Below are 26,764 nucleotides of genomic sequence, written 5' to 3' on the forward strand. Positions count from 1 at the left end.
GGCACAAATTTGTTCAATAAGGGTCCAGCAGGCATGCTTCAGGGTTTGATTTTGATACAGACACGTTAATCTGCTTGAGGCTCCAACACAGGCCACAAACACAATCAGTTAAAACCGGATGGGAGCACATGTTCTTTCCCTATATGAATATCACAATAGGATTCCGGTTCAAATCAAATAAATGCTGATGCATATGATTTCAGAAAGTGGTAAAATGATGAATACATTTTTACACGAGTTCAGTCGAAGCACTCATCGCAAACATCACCTGGAGACTAAACAGGGCTAGTCACAGGAATGTGCATCGTAATAAGAGATATGTCTGCAATCTATGGTTTACACACACGCAAACACACACACACACTGCATGTCATCAGCAGACTTCCTCTCACGTCCTTTGCTTCATGTCAAACCTCACTAAAATTTGCCACAATATCTACATCCAGACAAAAAAAAAAAAAAAAAACACACTTGCATATACTTTCTTGAGCAGGTATCAAAGCCTTGGCGCAGCGCGACAGTTTTAATTACCAGGTACTTTCCTTATGCTTATGATTTCAATTTCTCCCTGCAAAGCTGGTAATGATATTCAAAACGCCTGCCGGCAACTCAGACTCCTTATTCTCCCCTGTCTTTCCTTCCCACTAAAAATGTGAATACCCCAGTTTATGGGCTTATTTGTCCTCCAGTCACTTTGTAAAATCTTCATTCTGCCGAACACGTCTTTTTAAATGCAAGCCTCGCTGGAAGGAACAGCAATAAAGGTTTTTGGGGAGACGGTTGGGTGGGTGGGGGGAGATCAATGTAGAATGTATTAGCCTACACTACCGAGACTGACTTCAATAATAAAAGAATTGATCCTTTAAAGTGAAGCTTTATTTTGGGCCAGCATGGTAAAGGATGGTCCATTCCAATACTGCTCAGGCCAGATGGAGAATCACAGCAGGCTATTTCACCCTCCCCCACATTTTTCACATTGTATTTCAAACTGGTATTAGAGTCAGTCGCACAATTACTGAGAGATTCTTGTTGAAATGCATGCATTATGGAGGAGCATGTCCAATAATACTGCATATGGAATAACATATTCAATTGGCAATACTTAAGCTCTGTCAAGCACAAAAGAGAGTGAGGAAAAAATAATAGATGTAAGGAAGAGGATATAAAGTTAAATGAGATAGCAATTTTTTGGGGGAATAATATAATATATAGGATTACTAGAGGACATTTTAATTTAAATTGTTGGGGCAAGTCAGAGAATCTGATTAATGTGTACCATTAAAGATGTAGATGGCTGTGAATTCATTTAATATCTTTCCATGTTCCTTTAAATTTCTTGCTTTCAAAACAGGGGCTGCGAATATTTCCCGATTTCCTTTAGTCACCGGACATATCAGATCCCAGCAGTGTCTCTGTACATAGCCGTCGGTAGTAAAGCGCCAGCAGTAATCAAGCGTGAGGGCTGGATATATAACAAGCACACTTCACAGTATGCCTAACAAGCACACTTCACACACTAATCAGCTCAAGTGGACTTGCGTTGCATCCGCATCTTTGCGTTTGGCTTAGATCCTTAAATGATCTGGATGGTATCAGCAGATATGGTTATCGCTGATTTGCTGAAAATAAGTCAAGGTATAGAGGGAAGGGATGATTCCTGTGTTATTTAGGGATTAAAATGAAGTGCTGGATGCAAGGTGTGTGTGTGTGGGAGGGGTGGGGAGGGGGCGTCAGAAATAAGCACAGAGGAAACATATAGACTTGACAGGCTTTTTGTGAGCAAACTCCAATGACACCTGTATCCATCTTCCTGCAGGCCTCGACAGACTGTCCCTCACAGGGCAGCCAAATCTACACAACAATACTCACACATTAAGCTGAGACACAAATATTTCAATATATATGACCTTTCCTGAAATACTAGATTATAATAGAAAATTCAAAGGGTTATTATTTTTTTAACAAATGTACGACAAGATAAATCCTCTGCAACTTATGGATGCAACTACCTACTGTTTTTGTTTTGTATTGTAATGTTAAAGTGTCACCCACAGTGACTTCTTCTTGTCTTGTCCAAATGCCAAAGATTTACAATTCTAAAAAAAATTACACACAAAAAGCAGCAAATCTGTCTGGAGTCACCAATCATTTACCATTTACATTAAACAACTGATGCAATTGATTCAGTATCATAATAGCAGCTGATTCATTTTGTGTTGATCAATTGCCGTTTCAGTTTTTTTGTAAAACCTGCAGTAAAACCTTTAAAGCTGAAGTGAACCTAAAATAATAACATGAATAAAAGAAAAGTTTCCAGGTTTGAATTCTATTTGCACCTGAAGTATATGGAGTCAGATATGGTAAGATTTTGCACATAAAGTTGCACAAAGTATCAGTTATTCACAACCTAAATAAATAAATAATATATACACACATATACACATACACGGTGACCCCAAGTTCCACCTCATGTCTCATGGGAGGGGGGGGGGGGGGGGTGCAGGACAGACACCCGCCTTCAGTAATCCCATCAACTCATGTCAGACAGCAGTCTGGATACAAGCCTATCTGTGAGGCCTGTAATCCACGGGCTAAGACTTCACACGCCACGCTCCCAGTTATCTGAACACACACACACACACACACACACACACACACACACACACACACACACACACACACAGAAACACTAAAAAAAAATACTTGGGAGAGAAAAGTGATAGTTGGTGGCTGCTTCGCTCTATTCGTGCACGAGACGTGCTGCATGAAGAGACAATCAAAATATGCAGGAAAATGTTGTCAAGTCAGTGTGTGAGTCTGTAAGCATGCTTTATGTCTTTAATGCCAGTAAAATTAATGAATGCATCAGATGTGCATCAAAAAGGGGTTGACATAGAACCTAAAATGGAAAGAGTAACGGCTTCAAAATGCTTAAACGTATGTCATTTTTACTGTGGGGAAAAAAAAGGATTATATAGTGAACAACATCGGACTGATAGATGTTGTTCACTAAATAACATGCACATGTTTTTTTTTAGCAGATGTGTGTGTTGAATTATTTTGAGAAATGTGCTCACATATTAGAGATAAAATAAAATAAAAGAAGCTTTGTCTTTTAGGAACACAAAAATCTGTGTTCAAAATGATAATAAAAGCTCTAACACTCCCACTGTGCTTTGAAAACATGCAATATGCTATTCATGTAAAACATGAAAAAAAAGAGCCAGAACATTTTCAAAATGGTGCTCAGAAAGGACAAAACACAAGATAATCCACAACTGGGCATGCACAAATTCCTGAATGTAGTCAACACATTTTGCTGTCAAGCCATTCAATCAATCAGCGGTCCAGGGAACAATATGTCCCATTATCATTCAGATACATGCAAAACCACGAAGGAAAAAAAAAAAAAAGAAGATAAAAAGGCACGTCGGACAAGGCACCCCTGCTCATGTCTTGCTTTAAAGAGAGAGCGAGAGAAAGAGAGAGAGAGAGAGAGAGAGAAGAGAGGGAGAGACTGGGAGAGAGAGGGAGACGCAGGGTGCAGGACCCACACGGTGTAGTTCCAGCCAATTGCGTTCCAGAGAAGTGACCATGGCCAGTGATAAACAAAGCACCATAGATCATTCCTCTCCCAGACGGAGCCCGGCGCTGGAGGCAGCGGAAGGGAAAGCGGTCAGACAGACGGAGAGGGAAGGAAGGAGAAGCAGACAGAGACAGAAGACGACAGAGAGCTCACCGCCTATATGCATCTGCCCTTCTGCTTTCCTCTGATGCTACATTTTGACGCCCTTTTTGCAACTGGAATGCCATTAACGCCGGCCGTGCTGCACGCCTGCAGATTTACTCTCCGTGACAAGAAGGAGAGAGCGAGCCAAAAAGACAGAGAGAAAGAGGGAGGGAAGAGTGCTGCTGCTGCTGCTGCTTCCTTCTCTCACTGCCACTGTACCGATGTAACATATTCAAAAAAAACTAAACAAAAAAAAAAGACCTTAAATTGTTCCCATTTCCCTATGAGAGCAAAAAAAAAAGGGCATTCAACACTTACCCACTCCCAGACAAAAGACTCAGATTCATGTTCATTTGAGTCCAGTGTCCGTAACAACAGAAACCTCAGATATTCCTCCAAAACAGATGTGCAAAGAGGAGCAGTGAGGTTCTCCCTCTTTTGTTTGTGAGCCTGCCTGGCTAGGTTTCTCTATGTGCATCAGCCGCCTTTTTACAGCTTTGAAGCAGGTGGATGACAAAAACATCAATCTCTCCAGGCACATTGTGTGGCATGCAGGCTTTGACACACTCCCCTCACCAGCTCTATACAGTATAATCACACATTCCTATTCTATGCTCACAGCTGCAGGAATGAATATGGGCTCATAAGGAACCTGAAGGACAAGTGTGCATTGTTGGAGAATGCGTTTGTAGTAATCATGTTTTGATTGGATTAGAATAGGAATTTGCTATATCTCCAGAGTTACATTTGCCATATGTTGAGGACATTTTTGCATGCTGGTTAAAGAAGGACATTGGTGGATTTCAGCTAGCAACAGACAATAAGGCAGAATCAGAAAGTGCCAATTTTGACATTTTTTTCCCCTTTTTAAAAGCACCTCATAACATTAAATGTGTTTTTATTGGTACCAAGGTTGTCTTTAGCCTAAACAAGAACCAGCAAAGCTGTGGTTGTGAAGTCTGAGAGAAGACTGAGCAGTTTCGAGATCAAGTCAAGACTGAATTTAAGTGGGGTCAAGTCAAGAACAAGTCAAAAAACAAAAAGCACTGTTTCAAGCAATATTTTAAAGCTGCACTAATCAGCTTTGTCCTTACACATTTTCAAGTTGCTGTTGTTGCTTGTTGTGATGAACCCACTGGAAATGATCAGCAGCTCGATTCAGTGTTTCATATGTTTAGGCTGTGGGGCTGTGCAACCTTCCCGCCTTGGTTCACTTTCACCATCAACCTCCTTTCTAGACACAGCAGGCAGCTGTTTGTAACACAGATACCCCATTTATACCTGGTATTAACATGTGCACACAGAACCCGTGCTAATACAGATTGGATTGCAATTGGATCAGCCAGAGCACGTTTAGAGGTGGACAGGCTTGCATTGGGACTGGATATCAATCAGGTGTAAATGTAGTCTGTAAGTATGACTGCATTGTGAAGAAAAAACATTAGTCCCATAAATTGAAAGTTTTCCACAGGCTTATCCAATCAAATGGACACACACCCAAAAACAAGATTTTTAAGACTTATTCCCTAATCAATGACAGGATTATTTTCAGATGAACTGTCAGAAACCTAAAGAAGGAGTGACTTTATCTAGCAAAGCCATGATAACTTGTGGAAAAAATTTACTGACTTTGAATTTCATAAGAGAAGTTGAATGGGAGTCTACAGAGCCTGAGGCTTTTTTGGAGCCAACCTCTAGTGGTATTCGGTGGTACTGCAGCTTAAGGCACATCTGCACCTGCCTCATTTTTCAGACCTGGAAGCTACGAATACCTTTATATACAGTCAATGGCGTGTACACATATAAGGATTCCTTCAAAATCTCCACTACATATTAAAGTCTGGACAGAGGAAGTAATTCAAGTTGGGAACATAGCCTGTGTTTAAAATGTTTTTCAGCTTTTAACTTTGTAACATAACATAACATAACATAACATAACATAACATAACATAACATAACATAACATAACATAACTCATAGTTCTAAATCAGCACCTAAAAACAAACAATCACTAATAAGGGTGCAATCATTTCAGCTAACAGTTACAAAATGTATACACAATCTGAAATAACTATAGTGAAGGTGGTGGTGTTGGTTCACTGAACTTCTGATGCGGCATGCACATTTAAACACTGGATCCCAAAGCTGTTCCAACAGTTTGTTTTGGTGGTTCAGGATTAACAAAGGAGGGATGGATGGATGATTTTTTTTCTAAACAGGAAGTATCAAAAAGAAAGACAAAATAAAGACATTAAATATCCAATTAAATATCAGCATTAACAAATCGCACAATGAGTAAGTAAATAAGATGGTTTATAAACAATGTTTAATTTACATAGTGAATACATTCACAAACTTGGTTTTCCATCCTCTTTAAATGTAACAAACAGGTATAAAGTCATAATAAAGACATTTAGTAGACATAAAACACACATGAATTATTAAACAAAGGAAATTATTTATTATTATTTATTTATTTGTATTTATTTTCATTTCCTTTGTTTAATAAGGCATGTGTGTTTTATGTCTACTAAATGTCTTTATTATGACTTTAAACAGGTGGAATTAAAGGTTCATTTTCACTTACAGAGCCCCTCTTTGTTCTTGTGTGTTTGGAGGGAAAGATGCTCTGCAGGCCAAAGGGGCGGGGTTATATTGTTTCCTGGGAGTGCCCATGAAATTGACAAACCCAGGATGTGGCGTAGATGTGAGGACGTCAGGTTTAGTCGGGTCTCTTCAGTTTGGGATTTAACACAATCCACCAGTAAAAACATTTACACGCTGGCATTTGATCGCCACACCAACAAGTGCGTGATTGGGAATTCCCATATTCGTTGTGAGTCATTGAAGGCAGCTTCGTGACGTCAGCTGTTTTGTTATTGATGGCGGGATGCGGAGGTTTTGCTGAAGTTGACGTCTAGTATTTGTTCTACTAAAGCCAACTGACGTCTTGGCTAATCCTGTGTATGACAGCATTATCTGACACATCTAATATTAACTGTTTGGTTCAGGTTACCGAGTTAAACCCACCGCTATCGTCCATCCTGCCAGGCTTGGTAAAGTTAGCTGGGAAGCAGTCGTGCTGGTTTGACAGCTGAAAGTTGGGCCCATAACGTTATAAAGTTCTATGGAGGGTTCACTAGTAAAAGACAACCCGCTGCTTTTACCGCTCAACAAGGAGAAAACGGTCTATGACGGATTTATCACTGTTCAGGTAACTTAGTTCATGTATTAGTGGAGTGTTCTTTCTCCAGTCCAAACTGCATTGAAAACTCTTTTAATTTAAAGGTTCCTCGGTGTGGACACGTTTACTCGTTTGGTAGACTTAAACTTCAAACATTAAACATATGTGTAGAGACAGTTGGTGAATTCGGCCAGCTTTAATAAAACTTAGCCAACTGGTATCATTGATATTTGCATCCACTCTCATATATGCATGCAATGCTGTATAAGAACTCTATCGGGCGATATTTTATTTTGAAAGTTGTTAGGAACTACGAGTGTCATGCCGTATTAAACAGTTGATTGTGTTGACTAAAACTAGTTCTGAAGTTATGTTCTACCATTAATGTATCTCTTTCACTTCTAAAATAAACTTTATATTGTAAAATTCCTGAACGGAATTCTGCAGGTCACACGTTCTTCATTAGCAAGTTAGTTTCAGAGCTCATATAAAACTGTAATTTTCTAATCTCAGCACATTAAAACTTGTACCAGTTTATTGATAAAATGTTGTCATTTAACTTCCAGTTATTCTGTGTTTTTTTATATATTTTTTTTTTTCCAGGAAAGAGACTTCAGAATGAGAATAGTTCTCCCACCGGATCGCCAACTCAAGCAGGCCAAGTACGAATTATCTCCTCTCCTTCTCTTTACAAATTATGCGAACAAGTATGATATATAGAAGCTCCTGCATAGCCACATAGTATATGATTTTCTGAATGTGTTGCAAAAATGTATGATTTTGTCTTTATAGGCTGCACTGTTGTTGGCAGTTGAAACACCTGTTGCGTGGATATGAGCACATCGTGAAGCAGGTAAACAGCAATGTGCTGCTTGTTGAATCATAATATTTAGTGACAAATTGAATCTGCGATCAATGATTGAGATTATGTTGTTTGCTGTGTATCTGTTTATCATTTGTGTTTTTTGTCAAGTCATTTTGGCTCCTTTGTGTTGGCTGCATTGAGCATTTTTTTTTCCTGCACTCTGTCACCCATCAGGCTCGCCTCATTCAGAAGGAGAGAAAAATATTTTTCACTGTTTAATTAACATTGCCTGGAAAATGTCCCTATTTGTTATGTGGCCCCTCAGGGTTATTTGGATGAGATTGATATTTCACCCCGGGCTGCAAAGTTCATTATTTTCACAGCCTTTAAGCTATCATTAATTATTAAAGCTGGTGGCAGCCCCCATTAATCACAAACACTGTGTTTGATTTGAAAGGCTGGCTAGAGGAAAAAAAAAAATAGACACTGTCACTTCATTATCCTTCCATTCAAGGATGTCTTTTCTCTCTTGTTTGACTTCTCACAGAGGCTGCAGCAGTCGGCTGATCTTGTCAGCTTCATTCTGGAGCTGAAGACTGTCTTGGTAAGGAGGAGAATGACATTGTGGTTTGCACGGTCACTTTGACATTGTTGCTTTATGAATAGGAAGTAAATGGGAACCTCCAGGCACTATCAATAGCCTTGATTGTGACGCACACATCTACATGTACATTCTGTTAGATTAATGAAAACGCCTACCGTATGTGCCTGCCGTAAAACAAAGGCACAAAGACTTATTGGCTCTGATTCCTTTATGCTGTTTGCTTTCAGTGGAGAGATTACGGCGGAGAGTGAAGTGGTGATATGATGTGTATAGTAATCTGGGCTGAAAATGAGAAGTGTTCTGTGTGTCATGGCAGGAAGTGGGTCTGAAGAGCCGTCTTGAGTGCTGCTCCATCGCGCCTCCACAGTATTACTCTCAGCTCATCTCTGAGATGGAGACCCTTGGGTGGGACAAGTAAGTGGGCAACACTAACACATGTTCTGGCACGCGGCTTTAAAGGAGCATTAGTCACTAAGCTGGGAAGTCTTGGGGAAGTTGGCTATGACTACCACGTTTATTGTTTTATTTATTTTATTTTTTAAATCATTTTGTTTATAAATGTAAAAAAAAAAAAAAAGAAACGATGAAAAATGTTTATCACAGTTTTCCAAAGGCAAACACATTTTAAGATTTGGAAAGCTGAAAAAGAGTGTACAAGGGATACCTCGGGTACGTGCCGTCTTTTGACTGATGTGAGGTCAAAGTTTGGAAAAGTTATGTCCAAAATAGTCTTTGAGTGTGATGAATGTGATGCTCATGCTCTGCTACATGCTACAGTGGGTACGGAAAGTATTCAGACCCCTTTAAATTTTTCACTCTTTGTTTCATTGCAGCCATTTGCTAAAAATCAAAAAAGTTCATTTTATTTCTCATTAATGTACACTCAGCACCCCATCTTGACAGAAAAAAACAGAAATGCAGAAATTTGTGCAAATTTATTAAAAAAGAAAAACTGAAATATCACATGGTCATAAGTATTCAGACCCTTTGCTCAGTATTGAGTAGAAGCACCCTTTTGAGCTAGTACAGTCATGAGTCTTCTTGGGAATGATGCAACAAGCTTTTCACACCTGGATTTGGGGATCCTCTGCCATTCTTCCTTGCAGATCCTCTCCAGTTCCGTCAGGTTGGATGGTGAACGTTGGTGGACAGCCATTTTCAGGTCTCTCCAGAGATGCTCAATTGGGTTTAGGTCAGGGCTCTGGCTGGGCCAGTCAAGAATGGTCACAGAGTTGTTCCGAAGCCACTCCTTTGTTATTTTAGCTGTGTGCTTAGGGTCATTGTCTTGTTGGAAGGTGAACCTTCGGCCCAGTCTGAGGTCCAGAGCACTCTGGAAGAGGTTTTCTTCCAGGATATCTCTGTAATTGGCCGCTTTCATCTTTCCTTCAATTGCAACCAGTCGTCCTGTCCCTGCAGCTGAAAAACACCCCCATAGCATGATGCTGCCACCACCATGTTTCACTGTTGGGATTGTATTGGGCAGGTGATGAGCAGTGCCTGGTTTTCTCCACACATACCGCTTAGAATTAACGCCAAAAAGTTCAATCTTGGTCTCATCAGACCAGAGAATCTTATTTCTCATAGTCTGGGAGTCCTTCATGTGTTTTTTGGCAAACTCTATGCGGGCTTTCATATGTCTTGCACTGAGGAGAGGCTTCCGTCGGGCCACTCTGGCATAAAGCCCCGACTGGTGGAGGGCTGCAGTGATAGTTGACTTTGTGGAACTTTCTCCCATCTCCCTACTGCATCTCTGGAGCTCAGCCACAGTGGGTTCTTCTTTACCTCTCTCACCAAGGCTTTTCTCCCACAATTGCTCAGTTTGGCTGGACGGCCAGGTCTAGGAAGAGTTCTGGTCGTCCCAAACTTCTTCCATTTAAGGATTATGGAGGCCACTGTGCTCTTAGGAACCTTGAGTGCTGCAGAAATTATTTTGTAACCTTGGCCAGATCTGTGCCTTGCCACAATTCTGTCTCTGAGCTCCTTGGACAGTTCCTTCGACCTCATGATTCTCATTTGCTCTGACATGCACTGTGAGCTGTAAGGTCTTATATAGACAGGTGTGTGCCTTTCCTAATCAAGTCCAATCAGTTTAATTAAACACAGCTGGACTCCAATGAAGGAGTAGAACCATCTCAAGGAGGATCAGAAGAAATGGACAGCATGTGAGTTAAATATGAGTGTCACAGCAAAGGGTCTGAATACTTATGACCATGTGATATTTCAGTTTTTCTTTTTTAATAAATTTGCACAAATTTCTACATTTCTGTTTTTTTCTGTCAAGATGGGGTGCTGAGTGTACATTAATGAGAAATAAAATGAACTTTTTTGATTTTTAGCAAATGGCTGCAATGAAACAAAGAGTGAAACATTTAAAGGGGTCTGAATACTTTCCGTACCCACTGTACATGCACTTGATGAGCCAAAACAGCTCTGAGCCACCGAGGCGTGGACTCTGCAAGCCCTCTGAAGGTGGCCTCTGGCACCAAGACGTGAGCGGCTGATTCTTTAAGTCCTTGTGCACACTGGAGGATTTTCAAACCTTATACATTTTCTGAACGTGGGAGACAACGGACATAATGACAGATTTGTCTGATTTGTAATCTTCTAATTATAAGAACGCAAACCAGACAATTCCATCAAGAGCAGAACCAAGAATTACGTTTGTGTGGCGATTCCACAAACTTGGGATCTCAGAAACTTCAGTAGTTGAATGTGACTTAGAAACAATGGTGGTGGACTGTCATCGGTTGCTAGTTGCACTTGTGTTTGCTATTTTTGAAAAATAGGAGAAAAAAAACCAACTGTGGATGCAGTCATGGCTGAGATGCTGGTGTCAGCATGGCTTATACAGTACCTGTTTACAGCCTCCAACTTCTCTCCTCTCCTCTCCTCTCCTCTCCTCTCCTCTCCTCTCCAGTCACTATTTTCTTTACCCAATGTGGCTGCTTTTTAAAAACTGTAGTGACACATGCTTTTTTACCAAATTGCCCATTCATCATCCAAGTTCATATCTATTGTGCAGATTTATCTGAGTATGAATGACGGTAAAAAAAAAAAAAATCAGCATTCCTCCTCTCAGATCAACAACACCTGACTCTGATCAAGCTTTACTTCCTTGATCACTGTTTTTAAATTTCACAAAACAAGTAGGCACAACTTAGTGGTCGGAGGAGTAAACAAAACAACACAAGACCCATAATACAGAAAAAAAAAGTCCATGAGATTGATTATATGGTTTTCGGTGGGCCTTTAAAAATGAGATTTAGCTCTGCCCTGGAAACGGTAAGCTGCAATACTACAGAATCAATCCCACTCAGTGTAAATAGTTGTTTAAATTGGCTTACAAAGAAAATTATGCGATAATCAAACAATTATTTTTTTCTTAATGAACAACATGGTAACATGGTTCTGTGCAGCACTTACATGGTCCCAGGATGCTGTGGAAGTAATTTGCCTGTGGAATTACTCGTTGATGGAGCTTCTCTCGGAGCGAGCCAGATCTCAACTCTGTGGTTTTCCTTCTCTCTGTAGAAGCTCTGTTGCTTCTGCAAGTACACCCTCCAATTTAAGGGCAACAAATAAGCAACTGTAAGCAACTCACCAGCCAGGAACAATGAAACATTGTTATTGATGGTGTAAAAACTCAGGAGATATATTTTGTTTTTCTTTGATGTATTTTCCACAGAGGTAAGATTAACTTTCCAAGCTGTATACAGTATATTGGTATAAACCTCCTCCGCTTTACGTGGCTATATGGAGCAGTCCCTGTTTTTGTTTTTTTTCTTCTCCTCCAGCAGTCTAAACTGATATGAGAGCCTGCAACAACACAACTCCACATTAACAAATGTCTCTTAATGACTTCCATATTTTTAGTTATTGAGTTATAGTTAAATCCAGGTCACATTTAATAAAGCTCAGCCCACGTGCGCTGACAGGCCCGGCTAATATCGTTGTCTCCACTCGTCAGGAGAGAGCGAGGAGGGGGAGGCGGTAGTTAGTAGGAAGATATCTATTCTCCCCCAGCTCGGATTAAGCCTTGACTACTACACTCATTTTCCACTTTCCTATTAATGACCATGGCTACAATTATGATATTAGCAAAATGCAAATGGCTCTAATTGAAGACTCTCAGGTTTTAATAGGAGAAGGGGGGGGTGAAGGTATGCTTTATGCTGGAAATGGGACCAACATCATTTTCAGTGTCGTGTTACGGTTAGGAGGCATTATACACAGTGGGCCTCAATCTCCAAAGCACTCGAGATTCGCTTAGCGTCTTAATTGGTATGGGCCGTGCTAATAGCCACCAGGGGTTTTCAGCTGTAATTCTGTCTGCTGATTGGGCCAGGTAAGTGAGTCTTTCTCTCTCTTCTCTTTCATCACGTGGTCTCCATTTCTGCATTTGAGAGTGTGGTCATCTTAATTGGCTGAAGATGGCAAACCATGTGTTAATTAATGGAAAATTAGGTCAAGTAGGTCAGCCGCCATCATTCGATGGCCCCAAAACGTGGCCCTGGAAGCTCGGAGGCTCATTACGGGCACAGCTGGCTCTCCATGTTCACAGCCTCTCAGCGTACGTGCGGAGCATCGTCTCGTCTTATCCCGGTGTTATCGGTCCGTCACACTGTGTTGCTGCTCTTCCGAGGCCAGTTATAACAGCTCTCTGACAGCAGGGCTTTGTTGGTCCAGCAGGCCCAGGGCTGAGGGATGGCTGAAGGTTCCCAACGTGGATTTTTTTTTTTTTTCTTCATCTTTGTTTTTGTTATATTATTAGTCCTGCCGATACATTACTCCTACAATCCTGTGATATAAATGCCATAAAAAAAATTGCATTGGGAATTCCACAGTCATATTCAGTAAGTAATGGGAATGTCCTGGTTGGCACAGTTAAACTGTAAACCAGGCTAATGGTTATACAGGTCTCAATGCTTTATAAAATTAGTATAGTTTTTTTTTTGTGTGTGTGTGCATTTGATTTGCACATGCATTACATTTGTCTGCATGCGACTTGCGTTGTCCTCCATTTCCTCTACCGTATCTTGCTAATGCCATTACTTTGCATGCGTGTTACTTATGCAGCACACACAAGCTCTCTACATATGCATTGATCTCAGCATTCATGAATCACTTTGTCAACACACACACACACACACACACACACACACACACAAAATCAGGGACATGCGCACACACAAATTTGAGTGGGGTGCGCTGTCTGGAAATGGCTCACTTGGCTGTGGAGTTGCAAATGGGATGCTCTCATCAGTCTTCCCAGCTGGACGTCTGACTGTCATGCTGTTTCCATCATGGCCAAGTAGGGGCGGCAGCTAGTCCCCGCTATCCTGCCCGTGAGACCCCGGAGGAGAGGAGATGGGAATATACGTGTTTGTAATGAACTGGTGACTTTTTTCCACAGCCAAACCTTAGAAGTTGGCTAATTCTGACTATTTCTGTTTAGTCTTCTCTGATTGCACGATTAATTCAGTGGCAAGATCTACATTATTTCTGCTTTATTAAATACAGCTTATTAATATTATGTCTCTACTCAGTTTATTGTTTTACTACCATAATATCCTGTTGAAAAATTGACTATTGATGAAATTCACAGCCCTAGAGACCCCGTACTTCAAAAGTTTTCTCATATTCTCCGTTGTGCGTTGTGCTTCTACAGCCTTCACCTTCAACAGCTGACTATTTTTTTTTTTTTTTTTTTTTTTTTTTGGTGGGCGAGGGGGGGGGAATTGCATTCAGGTCGCTGGCTTGTCGTTTTTAGCCTGTGCCGATCAATGCTGAGTTAGAGTTTCAAACATCATCTTCAGCAGAATAAATTAACTACAGCTAATTATCACTCAGATAATTGTTTTGCTCGTGGTTACTTCTACTTCACATTTGAGCCTCACTGTGCAGCAGGATGTATGTTGCAGAGGCTGATACTCAAAGGCTGTTTTCACATTCATCTGCTGAAAGGATAAAGTTTCTCCGAGCTCACCTTAAATCTCAGTTTATTAACACATGTATGTACGGGCTTCTGTGATATCACATCTGGTTTGAACGTCATTTATGGACCACATGATGTGAAAACCTGAAGCCCGCAAAAGCAGAACAAATTTAAAATGTTTTTTCAATGAGGGTGAAGTCGATTATAAACGAGAGAAATAGATTTTTACATGAATTATAGAGGTTCTTTTTTTTCACAATGGTTGAAGTGCTGCCTACATATCAGTGTCTGTATGTAACCAAAGATGATTTGTGAAAGAAGAGAATCAGTTCTCTGTAACACCACTCTGTGCAGTTGTGAGGGGATGGTGTGTTTTTGTAGTTGTGCAAGCTAATCATTGTTGCCTCACTTCTCTAGTAAAATTATCTGATTTTGCAGTTTCAGGAGAATGGCCCACTTAATATTCCATGCACAAATTATGTTTCTGAATTCTCTGCCAACCAAAGGTTAATGAAACGTAATTTGATTCAATGAGGTAGACAAAAGGATTTGAATTCAATAAGGACTTTCATACATGATTTGGACTGAATCAAGTGCCATTGGACCTAACTCAATAAATCCAGCATGCACAGATGTTCATGTATTTATGGAATTACCAGCAGTATGAACCACCTTTACACAGTCCTGCAGTAGCAAAGGGAGAGGTGAAAGATTCATTTAATCCCATGGCAGCTTTAAAAAGGTGTTATAGTGTCGATCATTTTGATTGTTTAAACCTGCAAACACTACTGTAAATTTGTGCATCAGACATAACTGAAGAAATACAAATGGATATAAAGGAATTCACTCAGGTGTCATGACTTCAATAGGATTAAAGAAAAGACTATCTTTATTTTGAGTGAACCACTTCTACAAATCAAATTTATTTCAATTATTAAACTTTTTCCTCATCAATTTGTCCATTTCGGTCTATTACCTGGCCTTGCTTGACTGATTTGCAAGTCCCTCCATCTTGCGATCTTTCGAACACAATGATAAATGCAAACTCGACCGTACTATCCGATATTCATGGTAGTTTACAATTTTGTTCTCGCCATTTCTCTACTATAAATTTTTTCGACAGAAGCTCTAATGAAGGCATTACTGTACAAAGCCTTTCCAAATAAAACTTGTTACATTAACAAAAATAGCTTGTTTACAGTCAGCAACCTATCAAAACAAACGGCGTGTCGTTGACTGGGAAAAAATGAAAAACTGGAGGTGACAGGGTTTTTGGGAAATGTGGTCTTCTCTTGAGCTACAAATCTCCAGACTTCCCTTTGGCAGACTGATCATACTGAATTACATTTTATACACACTTACAGTTGTAAGCAATTGCATTTTTTTTTTTGTATATACAGTGTGTTGAACTAGTATTATTTAAGCTATTAAGCTCATTTGTATTTTTACTTTATTATTTAAAAACTATGATCCCATGATTCCTAAAGTTTAGAAAGGAAAAACAAAAAAGATAAGAACTAAAATAATTCTGGCTATATCCGTGATGCGCAGTGCTTATTATCATACAAAATGAGTACATGTGACTCTTTATTAGATTGTAGTTAAAAAAAAAAAAAGAATCACTTCATTTATTCTTATATATTATATTATATTTATTCTTCATTTATTCTTGATTTGGAATATTTGCATTTCCTCCAAGTTTACTGCAAAAGAAGTCACAACACTGCAAATTACAGAATTTTTTTTGAGAAAAGCTGCTGCAAAATCAAGCAGTTTTGTTTGCAACTATCAAAAGAAAAAAGCACTGCAAAATCCTGGTGGGACTGACTTATGTATCTGTTGTTATGTGCAGCAATGGGTATTTTACTGATCTGGACTCGTCATTAATGTGCACCTGAGGATATTATGGAGGGATGGGCGTTTCAAGCAAAATTACTTTTCAAAATTTGCCCTTAACTATTTGATTATTAATCGAAGTCTGGCAGCAACGTGGTCTTTTTCTCCTTGTCTTGTTCAATGGTGGCTGGCAGACAGCTTTTACGTGCATTACCGCCACCTTTGGACGGCAGTAACGCATTACAACCAGGCGCCAGTTAAAACAGAGGAAATAAGGAAGAACGAGCGTGCCATATGCTAACAGATTTAAAAAAATATATATTTTAACAGCTATTTAAATATCATCTCCCATCCCTAATTTAAAGTAGCCAGGGAATTGTTTGTTCAAGACGTTCTAAACTGCTGCGATCTTTTCTTTTTGCAGGCCGCTGTCAGCAGGTGGCACCCACACATTCCTAAAGTGCTGCATAGGGAAATGTTTGTGTGTGGCATGATCGTAGCATTGTGTGCTTGTATGTGTAGATGCTAGTGAGCATATGACAAGATGCTAGTGTGTGTGTGTGTGTGTGTGTGTGTGTGTGTGTGTGTGTGTGTGTGTGTGTGTGTGTGTGTGTGTGTGTGACATTAAAGCACTGTTGCCCTACTCCGGGAGTTCGATTGCAAATGTGTGAGCGAACAGACACTTTTATGAGTCGGGCCCATCGGACACCGTCTCACATCATTCCATCACTTCCCTAAGTGTGCACGTCATTCCTCGGAGCACACCGCTCACATCACTCCTCTCCAACACGGTCCATAAATCCTCAGCAGATATACAGCCATGTCAGCCTTGGCACAGAGCTTCCATCCTAATGTACTGTAAATCTGGAGGAGGACTGTTCAAATCCTTTGTCTCCGATCAGTCTTTTGTCTGCAGGTCTCAGTCGACCAGAGGTGGACTGGCGAGTGGGAGGAACTGACTCCTTCACAGCGTGCTGGAGCAGCTGAAGGAGCAGTAAATCTGACAGCAGTGTTGGTGAATGCTCCAGCCAGATCGGTGTTGTCTCCTTAGACTCAGGAGGTTATAATTAGCTCAGGAAGGAAGACGTTCTGATTTACATGTTGATTGAAGCTTGAAAGTGTGAATTTTGCCTTCAAAACAGAGACGCAATATTTCCCGAGAGCTTCAATCCCACTTCTGTAACTGCTGATGGCACTCAGGTGTTGACCAAGGTTTATTTATGGCAGCAGTCAAATATTCAGTCATGTGTCCTTTTGAAGTGTCTTGGCATATTTTGCCCTGGTGAACACATTGTAATTGTAGATATTCTCAAGGCACCAGTTTGGTGAACAAGGATAGTGTCATGAGACCACCAAAAGTATCTACAGACTTCTTCTGTGCAACTTTGCTAACAAATTACTTATATATACACTCAGGGTGTTCATGATTAGTCGTCAATCTATTAATTTCTGGTAAAAGAAATATATTAAAAATAAACTAACCAAACTTGCAGTAGACCGGGAATATGTGGTGTAACTGTCCGAAAATGCATTATAGACTTGCTGTAGTACACAGTTGTGTCTCTACATTTAGCCTCCTGCAGTTTAATTACAGGCATATTTGCTTTCCGGCCCTACAAGCAGCACAAATTGTAAATAAAGTGCACTTTAACGCCTTTGAAGTAAGAGAAAAGTCAAGTCTGTCATGTCCGTGAACGCAGCAGCATTAAGTCGTCAAAAGTCCTCAATATTGTTGTCTGGCAGTTGTCCGGTTTAGCTAATTACCCTCATGGTAATGCTAAACTTGGATCCTCCAACACTAATGCGTCCCTGGAGCTAAGCGTTAGATAGTAGAGCAGCACTGTGGCTGTTAACGCTGTTATCAGTCAGGAGTATCTGACCTGCACTCTATTTTGTTAATTTTTAACATAATTATTTATGTGGCAGATCAGGGAATGAAATTGTTCCCATTTTGCATTTCTAACTTTTGCTTATTGGCGGCAGACTGTCAGTCATGTGACTTGAGATAACAGATGGGGACTGACTTTGTTGACCTATAAACACGCTGAGCAGAACATGTGGCCACTTGTAGACAGAACCTTCGCAACAAGCTAAATATCGCATGCACATTTGACAAATTGTGGCCTTTTGAAATTGACATAGCTAAAAGACGGTCAGTATACACATCCAGCAGACAAAGATTATTGAGCTGACGAATGTCATTCCAGTATTAACTCTTCTTTTATCTCGGCTTTGGTCTCCAACTACAACTGTGATAAATATCACTTTGTGCCGTCTGCATAGCCATTTTTTTGCATTTTTTCAGTGTTTCCTAATAGATATTGCTGAAAGGAAGCACGTGTAATATAAATAGTATAGTAATAGTATACAAAAATATTGGTCCCAGTAAAGAACCCTGTTGATCTCTGTGACTAATGTTTGTGTGCATGGAAGTCATTGTTGGCATTAACAAATTTGGAATCTATCTTGTAAATATGATTTAAACAAGCCCAGTGCAGTTCATTTAATCCCAATGACATGCTGACATGTTCCAGTCCAAGTTCTCAGTATATTACTTAAGTTTATGGTTAGCACAAACATTTGCAACACAGGTGCTTGAGTAGAGCAAATTAGTGTTATAATTAAGCATCACTGAGTTGCCAATAATGACGTTAAAGCAGACCCTCGATTATATATACATATTGTGATTCCACAACAAATTACCATCTAAATAAGATATGTTATCAAAATACATTCATATTGTGGGGCAATTCACACTCACAATATGAAACTTTTTGTTAGTGTGATCTCCGTTTCCATTGCAATACATGGGATATTCTAACAACTGGAAAACAATCAGTCGCATCAGTAAAAGCGAATTTGATGTATGCAATGTTTCCCACTTCAGGAAGTTGGCTGACCCTTAGCAACCACCTAGCAACAGAGAGGATTTCTAGTCCGTTTTATTGCTTTCTAGATATGGTTTCTCAAATTGAATAAATACCACACAAAAAAAAAATAACTGCTTAGCTACCTTAATCGTGTTGTAAGTAAAATATCCGCTGAAAAAAATATATCGAGGGAGTCATGTATTATTTAAGATTTTAGCGTTGTGTCGTGTTAAAACATAACAAGTCAGGCTAGCCACTGTTAGGATTTTTAGTGCTCGACTATCCGTGGTGTTACGGTACGGGTGCTCGGAGCGACCAAAAAGGACCAAAACAAACCAGATTTTGCCAAATGGGTCACATTTAATAGTCCTATTACGAGTAAAAACAACATTATATTGAACATTATATGAAATTCGATTCCCATCGAGAAGGCGGAGTGATATTTCTAGTGATGAACAGGGTGTGCTTTTATGCTGATTTGAGCATGTTCCAAATGTCCACTTGACCAATCAGATCGCTGCGTCGGAACTCCTTGTATAATTTCAAATTAGCCACTCTACAGAGAACGTTTGTGTTGCGTAATACCAAATCAACGGGAAATGACACAATACGTCTGACGTCGCTTAATGAACGTCAGCCACCATCCGATCGATGTAAACACTGCTCAGATTTGGGTGTGAATATGGAGTTGTAGCCTGATGTAATGTCAGTGTTGGTACCTAGAGTAATGAATCTCAAGGTAGAGTTGATGTCTCAATATTTTGTCTGCAGCTGTGATTAATGACGGATGATGGCTGCTGTACTTTACAGTGTCTGTGAACGGATATTGATTTATGGCGTATCCATTGTGTTTGTCCATCTTCAGGCTGCTTTCAATAGACACAGAGTTCCGAACGTTGAGACTGAAAGCGGAGGATTCCTCTGAGAGGCATCACATTCTCACTATTAAACTCGGGTCTAAGGTAAGAGACACACTACCCTGCACGCTCAGAAACACCCACACACCCACACAGTACTGTAAGGACTCGCTGAAAATGTTTCATTAAATGGAACACAACTTGATGTTGACCTGTAGCCAATCCAAATCCAAACAGGCCATCTTCACCAAACGCGTATGGGGATGTTCAATTTGCTGATAGCAAATCAGTGATTTACATCTGTGCCCCTAAATCTAGGTCAAACTGGAGAGGGTGTGGAGAGACATGATAACCCGCTGTGACTGAGATGTAGCACAGATAAAACATCTCCACGTAGACCTCAGCATGATGGAAAACCTTCCTCTATGCATAGAGAAAAACCAATACACCCACACTCATCTCCATACCCGCTGTCTCTGATCACCGACATCGAGAGAAGTGCACGAAACCTTTACCTCGTGTTGGTAAAGGCGTATGCAGACCTGGGGAATAGTAGGGTATTACAGGGCGTTTGAAATGTTTGCATTTCGGGGATCTCCGTATTGAAAAACAAGAGGAAACAGATTGTGTTTAATCACATTTGGTCTCAGGAACACATGATGATTGTTTGTTGCAATACTGCAGTGGCCAACCGTAGTATTGCAACCAAAACATCCCTTCCAACAGAATCCAAGAAAAGGTCATCGCTCACGATGGTGTGGAATAAAACTGGGAATCGTATAGGCAATTGGAAGGTTTGTTTTTGCTTAATGTGAACAAATCAATAATTCATGAGCATGGGCACGCAGAGACTTCCTCCGGCCCAGTCAGCTAACTGGTTTAACCCAATGCTGCCTTGACTGGGGATAAAATAATTCAATAGTGCAACTCCTACAATTTCCAGCTGTTATTGGACTGAATGGATCAACTTCTGACAGTAAAACATCTCATTACACAGCGATAGCCTTTGGTGGAGCCTAATAACAGTGTTATTGTTATTGCTCTAGTTGGCAAAAGACGAAGACAAAAGTTCTGCACTGCAAGTTTAAAGTATAAACTCAGATTATTGTTTTAAAAAGTACAAATACTTGAAGGTTAGATTTTACTTGTGCAAGAATGTTTCTCAGTCCTGTCTTTGACTTAATATCCAAGTCCAAATGAAGCCTGTAGTAGCTGGCGAGAGTGGAATTCGCCCAGAGTGGGATTGCATATTCTGGGCATTGTGGTTGGGTAGGTGGGTGGCGTGGTGAGGTGGTGCTTACCTAAGCCCAGATGACATCCACTGGGGACAAAGGAGGGTGGTGGGGACCCCACTCTGTGCCCACCTGCTCACCTGGCCCTCCTCACCCCTCTGGCACCGGGTAAAAATAGCTCCAAGTCCTCTCTGCGCTCCAGCTGCTTCTACCAGATCCAGCGCCAGGTCATCCCTCACCGGGCACAGTTAGGGAGGAGGCAGCACTGGCACGGATGCATGGCGGCTGGGAAGGCGGGGGAGGGAGAGAGGACGAGCACAGGGAAAGGACAAGAGAGTAGTGTGATGTTGAAGGTGAAACAGGGAGAGGAAGTCTGGCTCGTATGCACTGACCAGAGCTTCTTATTGAGCTCTTAATGAGGTTTTAGCGGGATATTGATGCTGGCCACCGCTAATGCCAGGGCTTACTGTAAATTCTTTGATGCAAGACAATTTTAAATCAATCTAAGCGGGTTGCTAATGCCGGGCAAAAAAAAAAAAAAAAAAAACCTTAAGGAGGGGTAGGATTGCCTGTATTTTAATGACTCACTTGGCATATTTATAAATTCAGTACAATGTATTTTCCTCTGACCATTTATTAGGACATTTTGCTGTAATGGCTATAAAACACACAGTCCTTTAAACTCTTTAAGTGCAGAATCTCTACTACAGAGTGCAAACTGCTTCAGCATGTCGAGAAGTCCAAATCTTGACAGGCCTGCCATGCCTAATTACTGTCGCTAAGCTATGATAGAACTGTTCAAGCACTCTCAGTGACATATAATGCTTTGTGCAAAAATTCCTCGCAAGCTACCAGTAGCCCAGGACCCGTTTCTGAGTAGCTCACTGAAGGTTCGAGCGATGTGCGAACCCGATCGATCGACGAGTGGACAACCTTCCCCTCGCTCTCCTTCACCTGTGTCCACTCAGCACTGTGTGAGTGTAACAGAGGAGAACAGGCAGAGTCGAGCTCTGGTCTGATCAGAAACACGCAGAGATCAGAGGACAGAAACGCAACCGGGAACATGCCTGCAAAATGCAGCGGAGACTCTCAAACTGATCTGGAAAGAAATGGGTGCTCATTAATTAGGTAAATAACAAATCAAATATTTTTGGCTGGACCACAACATAAACCAGTGACCACAACACGGTCACTTAACAATAGAAAAAACACCAAACACACTGAAAATAATATTCCTATTAAAAAGAGAAGCAGCAGTGTGGTAAGCGTGACTTGACTCGACACTATTCTGAATTTATCAAAGCGAGTTACGTTTTTTTTTTTTTTGTTGTTGTTGCTGTTTTTTTGACTGCATCAACAATAAATTAAAACTAGAGTCTGTGAGGTAACAAGGAGATGTTATAGAGAAAGAAATGGCAGGGAGTTTTTATTGTAATGGTTTTGGGGCACATTTCATATATAATCACTGCAGGGATTCAGAGGATCAGTTAGCTTCCATATTTAAATTAAGTTTTAATTTATGCTCAAAACTTATCCCACCTTCTACAGCACCCTGCAGACGCCCCTGAATGCTCAGCTGACCTGCCAGTGCCTCTGGCCATAACCTGGACACCGCAGGTATGTGCACGCGTACAGATACACTATCTATCCACTGACTTTTTACACATTTGAAATGCTGCTCATTGATCACTTAGTGAGTTTTGTTAAAACAAAAACAAAAAAAGAAATTCTTACACTTTGAAAACCTGTTACTGATTTATGAATGTGGGAACTTCACATAACTGTATATCAGTGAAAACTTTTGGACAGGAGCAGAACACTTTGAATACTGGTCAGGAAATCTGTGTTCAGGAGATCAAACATATCACACAGTTAGCGGATGGAGTAAATTCTTTTGTAGTTACAGTTGTTGCAATTAGTTCATATTTATTCTTGTCCTTAAAAAAGCAAGACTTTAACAAGAAAAGTAAAAGCTGAGTGCTTCTTCGTGCCTTTTAGATGAATTTGGTATATAATTTATTAAAATACCAGTTATTGCCATGCTCTCCTAAATACTGTGAACTGTGTTTTTATTCATGCACCAGATTGCAGTGTCTGTATTCAGCTTAGAGCAAAAGGGTCAACAGTCCTACTATAGATATCGAATCCAGCTGATTAAGGGCTTGACTTTACAGTAACGTTCTTTAAATCCTTTCATTTACAATGTGATTGACTGTTGGCTCGGCACATACTCGCACTGTAAAAAGTAGCATTACAACCAGGAACACTGAAAGAGCCATGTCACAAGAATCCGAGAACCAGTCCACTACGCCAACTGTGTCACTTTATTTATGTTGCAAATGTAAATTGGAAAATTCAATTTTGTGAAACCTCAAAGCTTCAGAGTTTTTTAATGTAACGTTTTGAAGCCCTTTGAGACTCACAATCTGATTAAGGCCTACAAGAATACACTTGACTCATTCTCTGCTACCTGTTGCATAATTTGACAGAACACATCTCCAGCCGCTCAGATTGAGTCCTCTATAATTGCCATAAAAGTGCTTTGATGTAAAAACAACGTTGGGCTCTCTGTATCTCTTTGCCTCCTCGTTATTGTTGCTTGCCGTCTTGCTGCTTTTCATCTCTGTCACTGCCTCTCAGTCTGTGTCGCTTACTCAGTCTCACACACACACACACACACACACACACACACACACACACACACACACACACACATCTTTACATACACATACATAAATGTCTTGTTTTGTCTTGTGTATTATATATTTTCTTTTTTTTTTTTTTACTGTCACTTTGTCCATCATAAAAGAGCTGCTGGTCCATATCTGAGTATTTCGCTGGATCGTTCTTCCTAATGTTCCTCATGTCGACCTTTATGGGGACCAGTTTGAGTTTTAGACCTTTGGAGTGTGAGGAGACAGGAGCTGTGAAACGCATTATGTCAATGAGTTTCATCACAAAGATGTGTGTGTGTGTGTGTGTGTGTGTGTGTGTGTGTGTGTGTGTGTGTGTGTGTGTGTGTGTGTGTGTGTGTGTGTGTGTGTGTGTGTGTGTGTGTGTGTGTGTGTGTGTGTGTGTGTGTGTTACTGAGCTGATACATGGCAGGCGTACAGTGAGGACCAGCTTAGAACAGCGCTACCGTATGGAGCCTGTCTGCCTGCTGGGCCGTTGATGGATCTCTCCCACACTGCAACATGAAGTGTGCGCGTGTGTGTGTGTGTGTGGGTATATATATATATACGGGTGTGTATGTGCTTGCATCTGTGCCAAGTGTGTTTTTGTCTAATGTGTGTGTGTGTGTGTGTGTGTGTGTGTGTGTGTGTGTGTGTGTGTGTGTGTGTGTGTGTGTGTGTGTGTGTGTGTGTGTGTGTGTGTTTGGCGGGGGGAAGGGCCTGTCTGTCGGCAGTCCTGACATGTTCATTTGAATGAGTAATTATTGCCTGCTCTGTTGCAGGGCCAAGACTCTGTGCGTTTGTGTGGAACTAGAATGGGAAGAGAAATCAACCTCTGTGTGTGTGTTTTTGTGTGTGTGTGTGTGTGTGTGTGTGTGTGTGTGTGTGTGTGTGTGTGTGTGTGTATAGTTTGTGTCCATTGTACCTGCAGGCTGCACAATGGTGATTTTTAACAACCAAAAAGTGCATTTATTAACTGATGAAGGAAGCATTGGGATGAATACAAATGTGAGGGGTGTATGTGCAGTAGACAGCAATGCCCCTGCTGTATACATCATATCATGACTCTACAGTTTTCCTATTGTATTTTGGTTGCTATTGCATTATTCAGTAAATACAAACCTCAGCCTACAATACGTTTCTCAAAATTGCAAACCACAAAATAATTAGACACTGATGTCAGTTAAAAATGTAGGAATTTGATAACGTTAAATAACCAAATGTCAAAGTGAATGATATATATTAAAAACAAACAAAAAAACAACACACTAGTAAAAACAAATGAAGGTTAGGTTTTAATTCAAATAAATAAATATTTGGAACAGCTCATTCAGAAAGAGAAAGACAGTGAATAAAAATCAGTATTATTCATACATCATTAATATCCTTCATACCTCTCTAAGCTTAAATACAAGCATCTCTTCTTTTTCTGGCAGACAGTTTCTTCCTCTTCACAGTTACAATATTTCCTGCCGGCCTGAAAAGTCGATCGCTACCTATGGGCTCACGTCCCTTTGCAAAAGCAGCTTTTATTATCGTCCTGCTAAAAACCCCACGCAGCTGTCCGCTTCATGTGACAACTGGCTGCGACAGGTAGAGTTACATCTGCTGCTGATGTCGCCGCCACTATGTTCTCCATCGTTATCCAACGATTCGCCGTACGGAGCACGCGAAAAGCAGCTCGCGCTACTTTCCCTGTGGCTCGGAACCGCTCGGTCGCGTCGCCGTCCAGCAGCCAGGATGTCAGAACATCCTGCGTCGGAGAAATGTCTCTTTATCCTTCTTAGTAATAAGAAAATGAAAAAACTTCAGCAGACATCTGAATGTACTAGCAGACAGGTGACGCCAGTGGAGCCATGTTAGCTCGCCGCGGAGAGTTTTATGTCACGTGATCGCCTCCTCTGATCGGCCTTTTTAGAGACTGCAGATTTCTTTTTCAGAGCTGATATCGGCCGCTCGCCATCGGTGGCTGGATTGATTGGAGCACCTTTATTCTTAACCTTGGCGGTTTGCAGTCAGGATTGCAGGGAGCCTCCTAAGTTAATAGAATACTGTTGAATAGATCCCAGACCTTGAAAATGCGCCATTGTTACGAGACAATCAACATGTTTGGCTTCATCTGTGAGTGGCCATGACGTTTTGGCTCATGTGCGTGTATAAAATTGTAAAATCAGAATTTCAAATGTAACGTTATCAATCATGGTCAACAAATACAACATTAGTGTTTGTGACGCAGACACATTTTTACTCTCTTTGTTCATCACAAACAACAGAAACAGTGCAGGTACCTAATGTGTTCACTGACTTACTTTATAGACCATTAATTACTTCACCTGATTGTGCTTTGTACTGTAGAGATTATGGAAATGTTGGCAGCTTATAAAACATTTAGACGCAGCCATTAACAGCCACATTATGTGTCTCATCTTTAAATTATATAAATGTATAGGATTGAGTAGTCAGGGGAAAACTATTTTTTTTTTACAATAGAGAACATATCAGATGCTCAGGTAGAAATGTTTTCCAAAAAAAAAAGGTCAAAAAACATTTAACAGTATCTGACTAAAGAGGAGTGAATTCTTCATCCTGGCTGCTTTTAGGAGCTAAATCGAGGTCAGTTAAAGATATCATAAATAGAAAAAGAGGACTGATTGAGATGGCCAAGGAGCAAATCTCAGTCTCTTTCATACTTTCCTACAGTCCTACGCTCTCACTCATGTTCTTGTCTGAGATGCAGCAGGAATTCGATTACCAGCTCTTCTGCTTTTCTTCTTTTTTTTTTTTTTTTCTTTTCTTCTTTCTTCTTCTTTCTGAACTGAGCCTAGCGTAGTTATCCTGAGCTGTAACTGTAATCATACCACTGGCATTAATTGGGCTGTAATTGCTGAGGCTCTCAGCACCTGGACGATGCTTAATTGTGTGCACTGTGCTGGCACAATGACCCATAATTTTTGGTTCATTTTTTTCCCCTAATTTTTTCCCTCTCATTCCATCTGTATTGCTCTCCCACACCTCTATTAGCCTCCCTTTCTCTTCTCT

General features: G+C 40.5%; 1 protein-coding gene across 3 annotated transcripts in view; it reads left to right on the plus strand.

Annotated features, from left to right (window-relative positions):
* Positions 1-6,487: 6,487 nt before the first annotated feature.
* fancl (FA complementation group L) overlaps positions 6,488-26,764 on the plus strand; it is a 29,548-nt gene continuing 9,271 nt past the window's right edge. For 2 of the 3 annotated variants that reach the window (XM_069174757.1, XM_069174760.1), the window contains exons 1-7: positions 6,610-6,944; positions 7,518-7,576; positions 7,707-7,767; positions 8,267-8,323; positions 8,640-8,737; positions 19,830-19,926; positions 22,602-22,670. In XM_069174757.1, the coding sequence (XP_069030858.1) occupies positions 6,858-6,944; positions 7,518-7,576; positions 7,707-7,767; positions 8,267-8,323; positions 8,640-8,737; positions 19,830-19,926; positions 22,602-22,670 (528 nt within the window). In that variant the 5' untranslated portion in view covers positions 6,610-6,857. Of the gene's footprint in view, positions 6,567-6,609; positions 6,945-7,517; positions 7,577-7,706; positions 7,768-8,266; positions 8,324-8,639; positions 8,738-19,829; positions 19,927-22,601; positions 22,671-26,764 lie in introns of those variants that run through there. The other variant, XM_069174759.1, reaches the window with a different exon arrangement.

The sequence above is a fragment of the Embiotoca jacksoni genome, unplaced genomic scaffold, assembly GCF_022577435.1.
Source record: "Embiotoca jacksoni isolate LCO1_2020_lvr unplaced genomic scaffold, fEmbJac1.0.p SCAF_61, whole genome shotgun sequence".
Taxonomy (NCBI): domain Eukaryota; kingdom Metazoa; phylum Chordata; class Actinopteri; family Embiotocidae; genus Embiotoca; species Embiotoca jacksoni.